The 18,170-nt window shown below is 32.0% G+C and overlaps 1 protein-coding gene across 2 annotated transcripts; it reads right to left on the reverse strand.

The window, feature by feature from the left end:
- Positions 1-2,958: 2,958 nt before the first annotated feature.
- Positions 2,959-14,494, reverse strand: LOC126979427 (cytochrome P450 6B7-like). Of its 2 annotated transcripts, XM_050828731.1 has the most exons (3): positions 14,415-14,494; positions 5,074-6,035; positions 2,959-3,196 (listed from the first exon to the last, which is right to left on the reverse strand). In XM_050828731.1, exons 2-3 carry the CDS (start codon positions 5,987-5,989, stop codon positions 3,039-3,041), a joined length of 1,074 nt encoding a protein of 357 aa, XP_050684688.1. In that variant the 5' UTR covers positions 5,990-6,035; positions 14,415-14,494; the 3' UTR covers positions 2,959-3,038. The 2 variants fall into 2 exon arrangements, with proteins under 2 accessions (XP_050684688.1, XP_050684687.1); XM_050828730.1 differs by lacking the exon at positions 14,415-14,494 and having other exon boundaries at positions 5,074-6,458.
- Between the last annotated feature and the right edge of the window lie 3,676 nt (positions 14,495-18,170).

Raw genomic sequence — 18,170 nt, forward strand, 5'->3', positions numbered from 1 at the left:
TTATTTTAAATCAATGAATTGGTGTCATTGAATCCTAAAACGTTTTTTAAATTAAAGTTTACTTGGGATGTATATCTTTTTTGGTATAGTTTTTGAAAAGGGGTGCACTTAGGGGTAGATATACATATATATAATAACTTTTAAATATCTCAAGCTAAGCCCCCGGCAACAGGATCATTCTGCCACCACAAGTAGCGCCCGCTCACGAGCATCGCCTCCCTCAACCATATTTTAGGGAAGGGAATGACCCGCACCACGTCGCCGCCACAAGCAGTGACGTTTAAGGGAGCATGATGAAAACTGTCACAAGAACTCAACCAAATAACCAGTAATCCATTAAGACCGAATCTCCGAAGAGACCAAAAAAAATAACGAATGACGCAAACGTCAGAAAATTTTAGGAACCAAGTTCACCCTGTTAATTTTGGGTTACAGTGATGCGCGCGCATCTTAAAATTTCACTCTCATAATTTTTTCATAACGCGCCTAAAGAAGTATAACTTCAAAAATATATATTGATTAGGGAAAACGAATGAGGAACGACAAAGAACATTGCGTGCCCTTCTTAACTCAAGTGTACTTTTAAACGAAGAATGCGGCCTCAGTATTATATTCCTTTTCATCACTTCAAAATAATAACACAAATTATTTCACGGTTCGCTTTGACACATTACCTTTAATTTATAAGTAATTGCAAGAAATAAGAACACTGTAAAATATGTAATTATAAACCTACCTTAGACTTGTTTCTGTTGTTAAGAATATAGGTACGCATATAATAAGATACCAGTGGGAGGCTCCTTTGCACAGGATGCTGGCTAGATTATGGGTACCACAACGGCGCCTATTTCTGCCGTGAAGCAGTAATGTGTAAGCAATACTGTACTGTACTTTCGGCGCCTTTCAGACCGAAACACAGTAATGCTTACACATTACCGTGTTTCGGTCTTAAGGGCACCGTAGCTAGTGAAATTACTGGGCAAATGAGACTTAACATCTTATGTTTCAAGGTGATGAGCGGAGTTGTAGTGCCGCTCAGAATTTTTGGGGTTTTTCAAGAATCCTGAGCGGACTGCATTGTTATGGGTAGGGCGCATCAATTACCATTAGCTGAACGTCCTGCTCGTCTCGTCCCTTATTTTCATTAAAAAAAAATACGTAATTGTGTGTCATCAATGACTTGCATAAAATTCTAGCGTGTATTTTGCAATAACTGTTAATACACACAGGAATATTTATATCATCTTTACTATTATATTACTCTGTTATTAATAAACGCGAAGTAAAGTTATTCCAAATTTAAAATCAGTTCTCCCTGCCATAGTAGACGGACACATTATGTCTACTGTGACATCATCATCATCAGCCGGCAGACGTCATCAAGCTGGACAAAGGCCTCCCCCAAAGATTTCCACGACGATCGGTCCTGCGCTGCCTTCATCCAACGTACTCCGGTGATCTTAACCAGATCGTAGTACCATCTTTTAGCCCCCTAAAAACCCCTACCAACACTGCGTCTTCCGGTACGTGGTTACCATTCGAGGACTTTACTGCCCCAATGGCTGTCTGTCCGTCTATGATGTGCCCTGCCCAGTGCCACTTCAGTTCCGCAATCATTTGGACTATGTCGGTAAATTTGATTCTCCTACGGATGTCCTCATTTGTGTCTACTGTGTCTCTGTCATGTTATTCTGTAACACTTTTAATGTCTGTACATCATATCTTAAGTGGGTATTTAATTTGATTTGCAAAATTGTGAATCAGTCTTGTAAATAGTAAGTTAGTAAACTGATTCTGATTAAATAAATACCAAGTGTTTGTTTGAATTAATAGTCTTAATAACACACATATTATTTATACCGACTCTCGACAACAACCTATGCCGGCACAGAGCAGCGTTTGGCCACTTTATCACGTCAGTTTTTATTGCAAACTAGCTGACCATGCATACTTCGTACTGCTTCAATGGATAAATAAAAGACCTAAACTTTGGTATAAAATAAACTTAAAACAAACAAAAGGAACCCTTTTTTATTAAAAAAATAAAAAAATGCTCGGTATAAATAAAATATTATAATTATTTTCGATAAATTACACATGATGTTGCTTACTTACAGTTTTCCTAAAATACTAGCTATTTCTAAGGTTTCAATTTGATATTGACAGACACGCACAGATATGATACAGTCTGTTTTTTTTTTGTGGTGCGGTTAGGTTCAGGAATTTTATTTTTTGACATAACTTAAGATTTATCACAAGCAAATAATCTGGCCGGTAGTTAACAACTGTAGTTAATCTACCAACTATATTTACCTAAAATAAAAAGAAAGGTGGAAAGATATAAAAATTCTAATATAGTTGTTCATTTTAAACAATTATTTTAATTTGATTTCTGAACGACGCGGGACACATCAAAGGAAAAAAACACTGGAGCTTTTATTTAATTCCGAGTATTTTCATATTTATTTAACTTATAAACCTTCTCCGGACTTCCACAATCAATTTAAGACCAAAATTAGCCAAATCGGTCCAGCCGTTCTCGAGTTTTACCGAGACTAACCAACAGCAAATAATTTTTATATATATATATATAGATGTTATGGCGCCTATTTCTGCCGTGAAGCAGTAATATGTAAGCATTACTGTATTTCGGTCTGAAGGGCGCCGCAGATAGTGATATTACTGGGCAATTCAGACTTAACATCCTTATGTCTGAAGGTGACGAGCGTAATAGTGCCGCTCAGAATTTGAGTCTTTCAAAAATCCTGAGCGGCTCTGCATTGTATTGGGCAGGGCGTATCAATTACCATTATCTGAACGTCCGGCTCGTCTCGTCCCTTATTTTAATAAAAAAAAACATGTAAATAATGCATAAATGCCTCAGAACTCTCATTCTACTAACAATAGTTTTATTATTTCTAATCAAATTATGGGTAAGGGTAATAATAGACAGACAGATACATTCCTAAATATTTATTTTATTAGATTACAAATAAGAAACTTACATCGAACCTAGTAACTTAAGTGTAATATTTTATCTACAATTTTCTCGGGATAAGCTCAAATTTTGCTTTAGTATCTCGCACTGCAAATGGACTTGGTTCAAAGTGTGGCTTCCATTTGTTATATTTAAGCGTATACTTTCTTAGAATCCATGCCAAACAACATTTCATTTGAAGTCGTGCAAACCTGGCACCTGAAAATAAAGAAAAATTAAAAATACTTATAGAGTGGTATCATAAAATAGTGAAGCTATAATAATTATAATCCAGTACTGTGTGAACGGCTAGATCACTTGGCGTTGCGTAGAGTAGTCGCTTAATTGTGTGTCTTATACTGCATTTATCACGAGCAGTGTTCCGAAGAGCTGCTTGACCTGATACCTGCCGCCGAGTTCCACCTTACGCACGACACGCCACAAATAACGTTATCATCCCCAACATTTTGATGTGTGGCGTTCCTCCACAGTGCGCTTTTCGAGGAACTTTCTTCCACGTTTATACGCTTGATAACAAGGCTGTGGAATGAGCTTCCCTGTGCGTTGTTTCCAGGACGATACGACATGGGTACCTTCAAAAAATGTACATATTCTCGTATAAAATCGTACAGTATTCTCAAAGGTCGGCAACGCTCCTGTTATTCCTCTGGTATTTTAAGAGAATGTGGGCAGCGGTGAGTAGTTACTTAACATCAGGTGAACCTTACGCTCGTTTGTCCTCCTCTTCTATAAAAAGCTAGTAAGATTTTAATGTTTACATTTCGATAATTGTTAAAATAATATTAATTTATTGTATGTTCAACAAATCAACGCTTATTGACCAATACTTTTATATTGTTATCAACAAGAGATTAATTGACACATATCATTATTCCAATGGACTTTGACTTACAAAGAAACAATTTCTTGATAAACATATAAAACCAGACCGAGGTTGGAATATATAACCAAGGCGAAAATGATAGAAAGTTAGAAGACTAATTTGTACGAAGAAGCGTATTACCTATTAAACTTATGATTTAATTTATCTATTAAGCCAAAGAATCCAAACAATCTCTCAGTTACGATTACCTATAGCTCGACGAACAGATTGTACAATATTATACACTATATGATGTTGTGTTTACTAGAAAATTTTCCACTCATACAAATGTAGTGGTGATTAATAAAATCAATAAATAACACAGACTAGTTATGTACATGCATACATTATAATATATAATTACTCAGAGTTCTATCGTTTGCATTTTATTATGATTATCTATAAATACATCTATAGACGTTGATATTTATGTCCATAATTGATGAAATCATAGAGTTATTACATCTTGCGTAATATAAAATTCATGTTTATTAGTTCGTGCCGTTCATCCGACTGCGATAAAAGTTTTGAAACTTATTGCTTGCATTTGCACAAAATATGTTGAAGGCATTGTTATACTCAATTTCAATGCATTACCAATTTATTATCTATATATTATCTATAATACAAGGGTAATAGTTAAGGTTTAATAAAAATCCACCAGGCTATGTGGGTTCGCGTGTTTTTAAGGTATTACGCATATTATAACAACCTGGAAAAACCATTCAAGAAAGTTCATTGCTTTGTTTGATTATGGATGTAAGAAAGACTCACCGTAGAGGAACGTTAGATATCCATTGAAATGTAAGATTAAAGCTCTGTTCAAACTGAGACTACTATCGCGCGGGACACGGGACGGAAGTCGCTTGCGCCGATAGTGTCAGCTAACCTGTATGGACGTGTTCAAATCGACGCGAGTAGTTGCTCAAGTTGAAGCCAAACAAGATCGGGACGCCCTGCGGGATTGTTTAATCTAACAATGCATGATATTTCTCCACTGAAGAACCAAAAATGACACGCGGGAAGTCGCGTTAGTTTGAAAGGCTTAGCGATCGACCGAATTGCTCTAAAACGCATCCCGCGTCCGGCGCGTTATTCGCCTCAGTTTGAACAGAGCTTTAATCAGGAAAGAGTAATAAAAAAAATTAAGATAGATTTGAAAGAATAATTAATAATATTAACGTATAGTGTTTAGAAGTTGAATTGAACTCACCCAAACAAACACGATTCCCCATTCCGAAAGGTAAGTAACAAGAGCTCTCAATGCTTCCAACGTTTTCTTTGTCAAAGCGTTCCGGATCAAACTCATCAGGATTAGGAAAATATTGTGGATTTCGATGTAATGCCAAAATTGGTACAATGACGATTTCATCTTTCTTAATTACTAAGTTCCCAGCTGGAAGTATTGCATCTTTAGTGCAACGTCTTTGCATCATACCAATAGGAGGATATTTTCTAAGTGCTTCATTTATAACCTTGTCCATATATTTTAACTTGTCAACATCGTCAGGTGTTAAATTATCATGACATTCTTCAAATACTGTGTCTATTTCATTATGGAGCTTGATAAGAATATGTTGATTGCAAGCCAATTCCATTAAAGTGAAATGGATTGCTGTAGCCGATGTATCTACTCCCGCCACAAAGAAGAAGTATGCTTGAGCTGCCAATATTTCATCAGTTGGCTCTAGTTCATATCCCGTTGAAGCGTCTCGCATAATGCCCTCTTCTTTTAACTGTAAGCATGTTTCAATAAAATCATATCGTTTATCACTCGAAGTTTTACGCGCATTAAAAACTTTTTTAATGGCACCAACAAAAAACTCTTCATTATCACCTAATACCGTTAGATTCAACATTTTAAATAATTTCGGTAATATATTTCGTATCATAAACTTTGTGTTATTTAAGAGCGATGGGTTTACTGCTTCTTGTATCATTTTTAAAAACGGAGAGTCCATTGTTTTTATTTTCTCGTTCAATCCAAATATAGATGCAGTAATGCAACCAGTTGTAAAAGAATAAATGCCTTTATGAGGGCTAACTTTGAAATCATCACTTTCTTGAATATAGTCTACAAAGTCTCTCGCACATTTATCGAAAATATAAAATATGTTTCTTAACTTCATGCTTGTAAAAACTGGTGAGAGTTTTGTCCGTATGAGTTTCCATCGTCTGTAATCATCCATAAACAGTAAGTTGTCACCGAGAACATCATTTTCACTAGTCATTAATCCTCTGCTATGAAATGATTCAAATTGTCCCGTCACCACTTGTATATCTCTAGGATCCTTCACAATTACTGCAGGCTTACTTCCAAGAAATATACCAATGTATTTTTCAGATGTATACCTTTCATATAAATCTTTAATTACTTCAGCCAAGGCACGATTACTAAACATAAAGTTCGTTAGAACTCCATTCACTTGTACTATATTGCGTTTTTTCCAGTAATTATAATTTTTAAAACGACTTACAAGAAATAAGAAAACACAGGCACAAAACAAATATATAATCAACATTTTTCTAAAATGAAACACATCTATCTACACTTGAATACGTCCTTTACTCTAAACTAACTAACTCATACTGCCACAAATAGACAATTTAAAAGCTAATATTCTTTAAGCATCAACAGCATAAAGATATCAATGTTTACACATTACTTGTAAATTATGTTAGAATTGTGCTGAATTATTATGTTGAAATATTATTCATCGTGATATGCACAATTAATGATGGACCATTAATTAATTGTTCTATATTCAATTCAATTTTATATTAATGATACTGCTATCATCATTATCTTTAATATAAAATCATTATTATACTTTAATTTAAATATTCGTATAAATTTTAAGATAATCAGGATACTGGCTGGGAGGCCACACCTTCGACTATCATAGAAACGCTTCTCGATAATTCCAGTTTCTCAATCGCAGTTTACGCCTGGGTATGCCAAGAACAATCTTAACAAGTATCAGGAATCGACGACTGTATGATATATGTTATATTATTTTGGCTTTGTATTCTGGGATCATTACTATTTATTTATTAAAGCACACCACATCATATACAATACAATTTTCTTAATCTAATGTTACAATTAGTAGTTCTAAAGTATACGACAATTATGGTGAACATAAAAATTACAAAGAATACTCCCTAATTATTTCTGAAAAATAGAACTAATACTATATAAGCTATAATAAAAACAAAAAAAAATAAAAAATGAAAGTACAAATTATAACTTTAACTTATTAAAATAATGAAGAAGAAAAAAAAAAGAAAAACTACTTATTTGACAAATGCAGATTGAGTACCAGCTAAGTGTTTAACAACACTTTCTTTAAACCTGACCAGCCCACCACCGAATATATCAATACTATGATATGTTATTATATATTTTTAATAATCGCTTATAAAATGCTTTCAAAATACCTTTATTTATTTACGATGTGTGTGGATGATGCAATTACTAAACTCAATAACTTCTGTTTTGCATTAATTTACATAAAGTTTTTTGACTCACTCGTGTGAGGCATTGACTATTTGACGTTTGAGTATATTTGTTGCATCACCTTACGTATTGTATTGTAATTGAAATGATTTATTTAACGATGAAAATACAAATTTTGATTTAAAAGAGTTAAACGTATATGACATTTTCATAAATGTACTGACAATGAATAGTTTTAATAATTATTTGTCTCGATCACGGACGAGTAAAAAAAGAAGGACTTCGCGCCGTGATATTATGCAAGTGAAGCACCGTTATGCTAGTGTGTGTGCGGTTATGGGGGATACAAATTACACAATTTATTCTCCCTTAAATAATCGAATATGGCCACAAATACTTATATAGTATCGTTTTTACACTTTTTCACAACGCACGACGACATTTTAAAATATTTCATTGAGACGCAAACTGATCTGTCACAGACGATGACAATTCTCATAATGGCCGCCTATCGGCTTGTAGTAAAGTAAGTGTATGCGTGGGGCTATGTATTTACACGTTAATCGGCTTGTTTTGGTGCTACACTGTTATGTAAGGTGACACGTAGTCCTTATTTTGTGGTCTCGATATGTCATAATTTAAAGTTCTTATCATAAAGTTCTAATGGGTATTTTGTACTGTTAGTAGGTAATCATAAAATTAGTTCAATATATTTTATTTGCTTCATATTAAGTTCTTAACTATGGTAATTAGAATTAGCATTCGAGTACTGATTACATAATTATTAATCTTCTTGAAACTGCATTTTCAACTTATAACGTAAATAGGATCTGTATATCGACATATAAACATTGTATAATCCAATTTGAAAATACAGTTGTATTCAAATAAAATTTGAAAAACAAAATTTTATGAACGATGCGGGACTCGAACCCACGACGTCCGGCATTCCGTGCCGGTGGTCTAACCAACTGAGCTAACTGTTGGAGTGACGTATCGTCATAAAATCTTGTATGCTTTGTTCAACTCTCAGATTGTGGCTTCATCTACAGGATCTACTTTACAGTTGATAACCTGCCTAACCCCAATATTTGCATATTAGGAAGTTGACTTGAAATGTCGCTCTTGTAAATCTAAACAATTTGTTATATTTTAAAAGTAATAACCCTCACTTCTAGGATAACTATACAATTAAAATTTGAAAAACAAAATTTAATGAACGATGCGGGACCCGAACTCACGACCTCCGGCGTTCCGTGCCGGTGCTCTAACCAACTGAGCTAAACATTCGAGTGACGTATCATCATAAAATCTTGTATGCTTTGTTCAACGTTCACCTTGAGGGTTATCACTTTTAAAACATAACAAATTATACAGTTGTATTTCTACACCTGTATCATAAAAATTAAAAAAACCGTTAAACCCTTAGTAACGATTATAATTTATACGAGTATATAATACTTTTATGCAAAAGAAAAATATAAAAGATAGCCATACAGAAAGCCAATCAACTCGATTGAAGCTTTAAATCTAAAACATTTTATAGACCAATGAAAAGTGATGGGAATTGAATTCAATATAAATCTATTTTGCGCAGTTATTTAAATGTTACAACGTCGAAAAAGTCTGTGGCTTTCCATTAGTATTGTGAAAAATTGTTTAGAATTTAGGGAAGAGCGATTAAGGCAATTTTAGATTTTCATTCAAAGTATGTATACCCTTACATATATTGTTAAAAACATATTGATATATACGTTTTTAAATTAAGTCCATGTTATGATACTATCTGATGTATTGCAATTACAGTAATTAAATATAGGTTTGAAGTATGCATCATAAAATATATGCACTTAAGAAAAAGTATGACGATATATTTCTAAAATAATTATATAATAATGACGTAAATTAAAATTATAAATTTATGCATTAACATTTGTCTTCATTATGCAGAGCTTATGTTACGAAAAAAAATACGACTTTACAAACATAATAATAACATGTAAGTTTGCGACCTTGTAGTTGTACTTAATATATGAAAGGAATAAAAAAAATGCACCAACATAAAGAACTTACGTTATTTTATTCAAACAATACAAATCTTATAACTATATTAACAATACTATGAAATTAATAATCCCATCCTTAGGTTTACGACAACTTGATATAAATCACAAATTCCACATACCAAAAATTTATAATAAATATGGGAAGACAGTTGTCAATACGTAATACCAGATTACATCAACGAACTGCCGAAAGAGCTGCAAGAAATGTACATAAATACCACGAAAATCAAAACTTGCTTTAAAAGATACTTCCTGAAAAAAGAATAGGTTTTGAAAATTAATAATAAATTGAAGGGCTCTGGGTATCTACAAAAACCCGTGATGTTTTCGTGGTACTAATTTCATAAAAATGTTATGTTTTTGTTCTGTATTGGCCAATAAACTAAAAAAAACATTAAATTAAAACTATTATTACGGGGCAGCGTACCAAGAATACTGGCAGCTTTCCACGTCATATATATCTAGGCTGATCCGTTGACCGATACTGGGTTTCTAGTAGCCCTGTTAAGGCGCGAAGAGAGTAAGTAATTTGTACATTCTCCGCGCCTCTGGGCCAAGTGTCTCAACACCAAACTGCACAAAGATGTAAGACCCACTGACATATTTGCGACGCTTGCTGTCTTTGGCAGTCAAAGCAGCAGCCCCAGCACCGACTGACGTAACTTGCACATGAGAAGGAGCCAGAGTATCGACGTTATAGCATCCCACACTAGCGCCCTTCACCGTATTTTAGCCACTAGGGTCATTCCATCAGAACGCTTTTAATCGCGGAGGTTAACATCATTTGGCTTTAAAACAGCTGGTTTATTAAAGAACTTCATATGTTGATTCATTGAATTTCATTTACTCTACAATACTAGTGTGTCTTCATCAAATTACACTTTCTTTACTTAGAAAAGATTATATCGATCGAGACTGATTCAAAATGCAGATTCATACTTATTGTAGTGCATATCAAGGATGATATTATTATGTTATTTAATATGTTTTGTAAGCTTAATAAACTGGCCCTTCAATAATCTTACGACGACAATTCTTAGCATAAAATGTATATTTAAATAGCACAGCGTTATCAATGAAACAAAATATTCTTTACAAAATGATTTATATGAAGCCTTTGAACAGTTGATTCAGATGCAAATTATCCGGTATTCCATTCAGTTCCGCACACAATGGAGTCTTCGAAATGAAAACTTCGTGAAAAGTCCCTTATTGCAAGTTTTCTTTAAGGTGATAAGGAAATCTACGTTATTTTCTTGTTTCAATTTCAAAATAAGGTTCCTGATTTTCTTTTAAATAATAAAAAATGCATTAATTATTTTCTCAAAATTAATTCTAATATACTAGACAGTACTACCGCTTTGGAAAGAAATGGCGCTCTGAGAGAGAAGAAGTGGCGTAAGAAACTCTCCCAGAATTCCTTTTTTTGCGCTCTTTTTAATGAAATAGACAATGTTGTACTGTCATTGCTGTAGCTTTAAAATAATCATAATGTAGCCCGAGGCTGTCGGGTCACTTAGATATTTACCTGTGGAGTAATAGAATTTACGACAAAGCCGTTTTTTAGTAAAACATTTAAATTTATTTATAGATAATGCCTGAACAGTGGCTGGGACTTGATTATGAAAGTGTATACATTTACCCTTAAAGCTATTATGCATCTTATGAAGCCTACTAGAAGTAGTTACAAGCAATACCTTTTTTCTAGTGTTATAATAATGAAAATCACTATTAAGAGCAAAAAGGTAACGATTTTTGTGAACATATATTATTATTTTTTATTTTCATAAATGTACTGACAATGAATAGTCATAATATTTATTTCTTTAAATTTTAAATAAATATAAGGGCCATTCTAAATGTCACCGAAAAATTTCCAGCATGTGAACCCCCCGCCAAATTACAAAAGCAAGCTATGTTCATTGTGTCCTCGTAAGAAGGACAAAAAAGTAAAGAATTTTTGTTCAAAATGCAAAAGACTTGAGTGCTCTGAACATCGTATGGAAATTAGTATTAGTTGTGTTTAAGTGCCCATAAAACTTTTTTTTATAATCTAATTCCATTTAGTTACTTATTGATCTCGAGAAGAGTGTTCTTTTAGTTTATTTTAAGAATAAAAAGTTTTATTTTTCATCAAAAAAAGTTTTTTATTAATTTTATTATCTTAGGGTGACGTGGTACCCCTGTTACTATGCGTGTTCATTTAAATTATGTTACCATCGTAGGGTTAAATTGTATCCCTTTTTTCCTTAAAGCTATTATGTATCTTATGATATATAAGGAAACTAAAATTCCGGTTTTCATGGGTTCATAGTTTATCTAACCCTATAATTTTTAGATTTGGTTGTATGTAGCTATTCGCTACTTTAGCTTTTCATAGAAGCATAATAGTTCGGAAGAATTTTATTCTAATCAAGGCAATATCCAGAATAAAATTTCATTTTCAAAGTCAAAACATTATTCAAATAGGCTTAAACTAAGCACTTCTGAATCGTCACTATAAGTATTTGTTGTAAATTCCTGAAATTACCATATTATGTTTGTAAAAAGTTGAGTTCGTGAGAAGAACATATAAGAAACTCCACTCTTTTCAATCAAATAGAGTATTTTACAATCGCTGTTATTATACAAAACAAATTAATTTGTAAGATACTGTATCCAATATAAGAGTTTAGACGTGTTTAAATAATATAAATTATTTAAAAAAAAAAGGAAAAATGAAATGTATAAATATAAATTATCGTATATTGGATGCATCAACCTTTGGAGCTGGAACTCATTGTTTTTGAAAGGATGTTTGGTGAACATGATGGTCGTGATTACTGTCACAATTAGTAATCGCATCCAAAAAATACAATGATTAATTAACACGGCCTATTAGCATTAGTTCCTCTCCTCGCAACTTTTTCCTTTTTTTTCACCTTTTAGATTTTAAAATACATAATTTTAATATACTTTTAAGATAATATTATAATGAAAACAAAACAGTGATTTACCTTGTATAAAATAATTCTTGATATCCAAAGTAAAACCGCAGGCGTTGTTGCAAATAAAATCCCGGGTTGCGTAGTAAAACTTTGTAAAAATAATACTACATGAAATAAGAAAGACACTGGGATCACATATCATCAGTAAGTTTTAAGTATTATATTAATTTCAATGTAAAATAACACGAAGCGTATATTACAAAATTTGAAAGATCTCACTGAGTGTCACGATGCTACGCACACAAGCATCTGATAGTCGCCGTTATAAAAAATCTTTAAAAAATTGTTCTTAGGTAGTGCGGTAGCTAGGTGGAGCGCAGCGTAGACCAATCCTTAATCTAAGGTAAAATCTTAAACTTTAACACGTGACTGAAATAATGGCTATTTGTTCGTAACAAAATCTTAATTATTATTAGCAGTAAATGCTATGATCTGAGTTTAATCAAATCATATAACTACCGTTTTATCCTCTTATCATGATAAATTTTCAAAGTTTATGATAAATTCACTGGGATTCTTATTTCGCGTATAAATCAAACTAAACAAACTCATGTAAACTCACAATATAACTTCGAATATATACTTAAAATTCAGTAAATAAAATGAAATAAGTTCTCAAACACGAAAGATATCAAAATAATATTAGGAGAGATCAATATACAAATAAAATTTTGAACAGATATTTTTGAGAAGAAGAAAAGAGAATTCAGATCAATGTAATAATTGGCGAGAAAGCAAAACAGACCAAAGAAAAGAAACAGAAGCCTTAAGAAATGTATGATTGTATAATTATGAATATCGCTAATTTTAGGGAAACCATAAATAAAACTATTTCTATGAGCATACTGAAGCATCTCAAAGACCATCGGAAATTTTGAGCCCACCAATAGTATATGATTTGGATTAAACTAAACATGGTTGTTAGTTAAAAAACAATATTTAAATAAATTATATTATAATAAGTCTCCATTCAAAATTCAATAAATCCATTAAAAACGTAAAATAATAATAAAACTTAATTAAAAATTTCCTTTGTATTTTTTTTAACAATTGAGATTTATATATTTTTCAAAGAATGATAAAATTATTATTATATTAATACCACATTAGGTATTCATAAAAAATTAACACTTACGTTTTTTGCAGTTCAAGTCCTTTTCAGGATCTAAAGTAAAATTTTCCTGTGACTCCGCCATTTCATTTCACTGTTTGTTATTTTATATTGTATTTAAATACATCAATAAATACCAACTTCACATATTTTTATAAAATTTCAATCATTAAATAATGGAATATAAGAAATTTAATTAGATTAGCACATGTGAATATAATGTTGTTAGTGAATAACGAATGTCAGAAAAACAACATGGCGCGTAGCCGAAAATCGTAACGACATTTCTATATAATTTTCTCAAACGTAGATAAATAAGTTTCTTATCAATAAGATTCTGTTTTATGTCCTATGCGATGCCACAATAATATCGTATGCATGCACATATTCCGTGACCTCAGCAAGTTCAACAAGCTTATCCTTACGTTGCTAACATAGCAATCAAATGTGGACACCAAATGTTGACTAGCTTAGATCACGGACGATTATACATGTGCTTGCTCTATTAAAAGTTGGAGAGTGAGCTCCTAGAGCTTGGTATTTAGTCGTTAAATTCAACAATGTTTTTCAAATAATGTTTTTAACATTGTAGTGAAGATTGTAGAAGTTAATTTATAGTTATATTTAGAATTCTGTATTATAATGCGAGCATTTATCGAGAATCATTCTTTGAATGTCATTAGTTTTTAATAGCTTGTGTTTGCGTCACAGAAGTATTAAGTTTGTAATTTGTTTATGTATAATGTTGTTTTTGTGTATGTATAATACACATTCTAGGTATTTTGTTCATTAAAACACATTGTTTTGTAACGAAACAATCTTTTTTAAATATTTATTAACTATCAATTAAAATTATAGGTTATTAAAATATTTATTATAAATTATGCAGTTTGATTGAAAAGAAAGATAATAATAATCTGTATAATGTACCTAAATATTGATGTAGTTGTCAGTCATTAGACTCCTGTTCTCAATCAAAGGGCTCAAAGTTTTTTTATGTGAAATAATTTGGATTCCAACACTTCGTAGCGGCGGCCATCTTTAACTTACAATGACATTGAATAATACAATTCAGTTTTATTCGCAACAGAATCAAAGAGGATGTAAATACTAAATTTAGTTTAATATGAAACGTGCAGTAATTTGACATAAGTTTGAAATAGTAGTAATTATAGTATTGCGATTGGCGAGGAAGTACCTATAGTCCGGCTAAGTTTGAAAGCGAACAGTTGCTTAAAACGAGTGGATTTCGGCTATCTCCGTTTTATACAAGATTATAACCGTCATTTGATTTTGATTTTTTCATAGAGTTAATCGCTTTTTTTCTCAGAGTTTCACTAGGCTGACCAGAATTAAAGATGCATCAAATATCAGATCATTTGTCAACCGATCAATAGGAAAGTGGTATAAATTAAATTAACAAATTTTGTACAGAAACATACACAGAGTAAGCTAAGAAAAACGGCAGAAAAACATAAAAAAAAACTCATGCATCTGTAATAAAGTATAAGAACCGTTCAGTGAAGTTTATATAATTTTTGATCAATAAATCTATTATAATTATTACATGTAGGTACATATCAGGAGGTCAGGAGGGTAAACATATTTTACGCATTATAAATTATAGTCCTTAATTAACTTTATTTCTTGAATTTGATTTTATCACACAAATAAATAAAATACTAAAACATATTGAGACGCCCTCTTGAAATTGCATTAAAAAATAAAAGTTATGTACTGAAACAAGTTTATTTCCTGTAAGAAATAATATTCTAATTCCAGTGTTAATGCACGAGGAAATCATATTTAAAAAAAAAATCTGTATTTTATAAATTACACGAAAACGTAACTTACACATAATACCAGTGATTAGATTGCAATTATATGGGTCCAAATTTTTAAAGTTTCAACTGTTACGCATTTTCAAAATAGTAGGTTTTGTTACTGTTAACAACAAGAAATATCTGAAAAACTCCTGTAAAAATAAATTCATCCGTTTTTTTATGGAATAGCAGGATAAACGAGTGTACGGGTCACCTGGTGTTAAGTGATCACCGCCGCCCACCATCTCTTGCAACACCATAGGAATCACAGGAGCGTTGGCGGCCTTAAAGGAAGGAGTACGCGCTTTTGATTTTGGGGATAAACCGGAGAAGGCAGGCAAATAATAATTTATAAAATATAACACCAGAAATAAGGGATTGTTTCTAACTAATTCAAATAGGCTTCATACGACACATAATAGCTTTAAGGGTAAATATATACACTTTTATAATAAAGTCCCAGCCACTGCTCCGTCATTATCTATAAATAAAGTTAAATGTTTTATAAAAAAATGTCGTAAATCCTATTACTCCACAGCTGAATACCTAAGTGATAGGACAGCCTGGGACTAGATTATGATTATTTTATAGTGATAGAAATTACTATACAATATTGTATATATTTATTGAAAAGATCGCAAAAAAAAGAAAGCTGTGAGAGTTTCTTGCGCCGCTTTTTCTCTCTCAGAGCGCGATTTGTTTCCGAGTATATTAGATATGACATCAAAAAAAAATTTTAAGGTATCAATATAGAGAAGATAAATGCCTTTTATGCCTTTTTATTATTTTTATATTCCCATAATCGAAGAAATCAATCTCGTTACCTATAAATGTCTGCCATGAGCTATTTACTTGAGATGAAAACTTTTATCATGTAAAAAATTGTTCAAAATGCGGAAAAATTATAGTTGGTTGGGGTCTGGCCTGGCTAATACGGACGATTTTGGAGGGTTTCTAAGTGTGGTTACTGTAGCCCAATAAGGTCTTACGTGATCATATTCATTCATTCATATTCATTTCATATCAATAATATCAACGGAGCCATTGCGTTAAAGTGGCAACATCATACTTAAACCCCAATTATAAGTTACTCAGTAAATTAATCTAATTTGATAGAAGTTGACTAAATATATCTGTGCTTCAATTGAAACAGCATCATTCCATTCATAAGTTCCTAGTATTAGTACTCGCAGTATCGTCAGTAAAGTTTTCAATAGATTAATTGGAATATGATCCTCGGAAGCGGGCAGCAATCTAACCAGATTATAATTTTAATTATAGAATTTATGTAATAAATCAGGATATCCATACAGTGAGGGTGACTATTTAATTAAAACTGTATTGAGTTTATTTTAACACTTGCTGTTACCCGCGATTTTATCTTAGTTGGTTTTGCTGTCACATGCATACCAACTAAATACAATTTATTAACTTATGCACTGAGAATTAAACAAATATAATAAAATAGTTTAATTGTACTTAAATTAAAGGTCGGCACAACATTACTATATTAAATACATGTGATATTTTAAAATCTAAAATCTACAAATTTAGGAGATCAATATAAATTTGTTTTTTTAAAATAAAGAAAATTTGAAAAGAAGATATTATCAATGTTTTCATGTATATTGAAAGGAATATTATATAATTTTAACATTAGCTGTTGGCGAGAACTGAAGCCATAATTACGTTGATGGAAATTTATACTTATCATTACTTTAATAAGATAAATAAATAGTTAAAATTACACTCATTTAAATATCAAAAAAGGGAAAAAAATCTATTTGGATGGCTGAAACACTTTTACTATACTGAAACTGAAAACTTACTTAATATTATAAGGTAAAAATTTTCTACAACACCTACACCAAGTCACTACACACACACACACACACACACACACCTTCACATAACCATCATCCACACTATCACCAGTCGAGGGCACTAGACCAAGAGGCAGGTCCCCGATGAGGTGGACGTACCAAGTGAGGCAAGCTGTCGACGGTACTCTGCATGAATGCACGAGAAGAGCGGCAGTTCGCGACGAGTGGCGTCGCATTGTGAAACAGGCCGCTAACCTCGACGTGACGACCACGACCACTCTGACAAGAGTGTAACGCCGAAGAAGAAGAAGAAGACACTAACACCAATTACTTTCTTTATCTAATTAAGTTTTGTTTATTTAATTAAGTTTCATTATAATATTTTTTTTTAATATTCTCTTCATCATTTTAACCATGTGCTTTGTACGCACAGGCATCCGTTACCTATTTCAAGAGCCGGTCTCTCACACTTATAACAATCTTTTAATATAGATTTTAATTAACTGTGTATTGTAAGTTTTTGTTGTGAGAGAAAATAAATATATTTTGAATTTGAATTGAATTGAATATCTCTCATCGTTAAGGCGAAGAGTAAAGGGAAATCACGCAAACAAAAGTTTTAAGATAACTTTTATGGTGAAAAAATTGTATTTGGAGCTATGAAGACTACTTTATCTTGTTAGACTTGTTACCCTTATGTCTCATTTGTAGCTTGCAAATTTTTTTTTACCGACTTCAAAAAAGGAGGAGTTTCTCAATTTGTCGGTATGTTTTTTAGACAATGATTCCAAAAATAACAATAATCGTAACTAGAATTAGATTAATTAATTAGATTTTTTAAAAATACGCAATTATTTTTATACTTTTTAGTGCATATTATATCTATTGTTTTGGAATAGTGTTTTTGAAGTTGGTTTATTTTTGTTAATTTTTTTTTATGGACAAGGAGGACAAACAAGCCTCTGAGTCATCTGGTGTTAAGTGATCACCGCCGCCCACATTCTCATCGCAACACCAGAGGAATCACAAGAGCGTTGCAC

The sequence above is a fragment of the Leptidea sinapis genome, chromosome 3 (assembly GCF_905404315.1).
Source record: "Leptidea sinapis chromosome 3, ilLepSina1.1, whole genome shotgun sequence".
Classification (NCBI taxonomy): Eukaryota; Metazoa; Arthropoda; class Insecta; order Lepidoptera; family Pieridae; genus Leptidea; species Leptidea sinapis.

What these genes read in the sequence shown, in the direction of transcription:
- LOC126979427 (XM_050828730.1), bottom strand. Translation starts at nt 6,382, where the DNA reads ATGTTGATTATATATTTGTTTTGTGCCTGTGTTTTCTTATTTCTTGTA. An exon ending in GGGGAATCGTGTTTGTTTGG is followed by an intron (nt 3,197 to 5,073) that starts GTGAGTTCAATT and finishes CTTTATTTTCAG; the next exon opens with GTGCCAGGTTTGCACGACTT.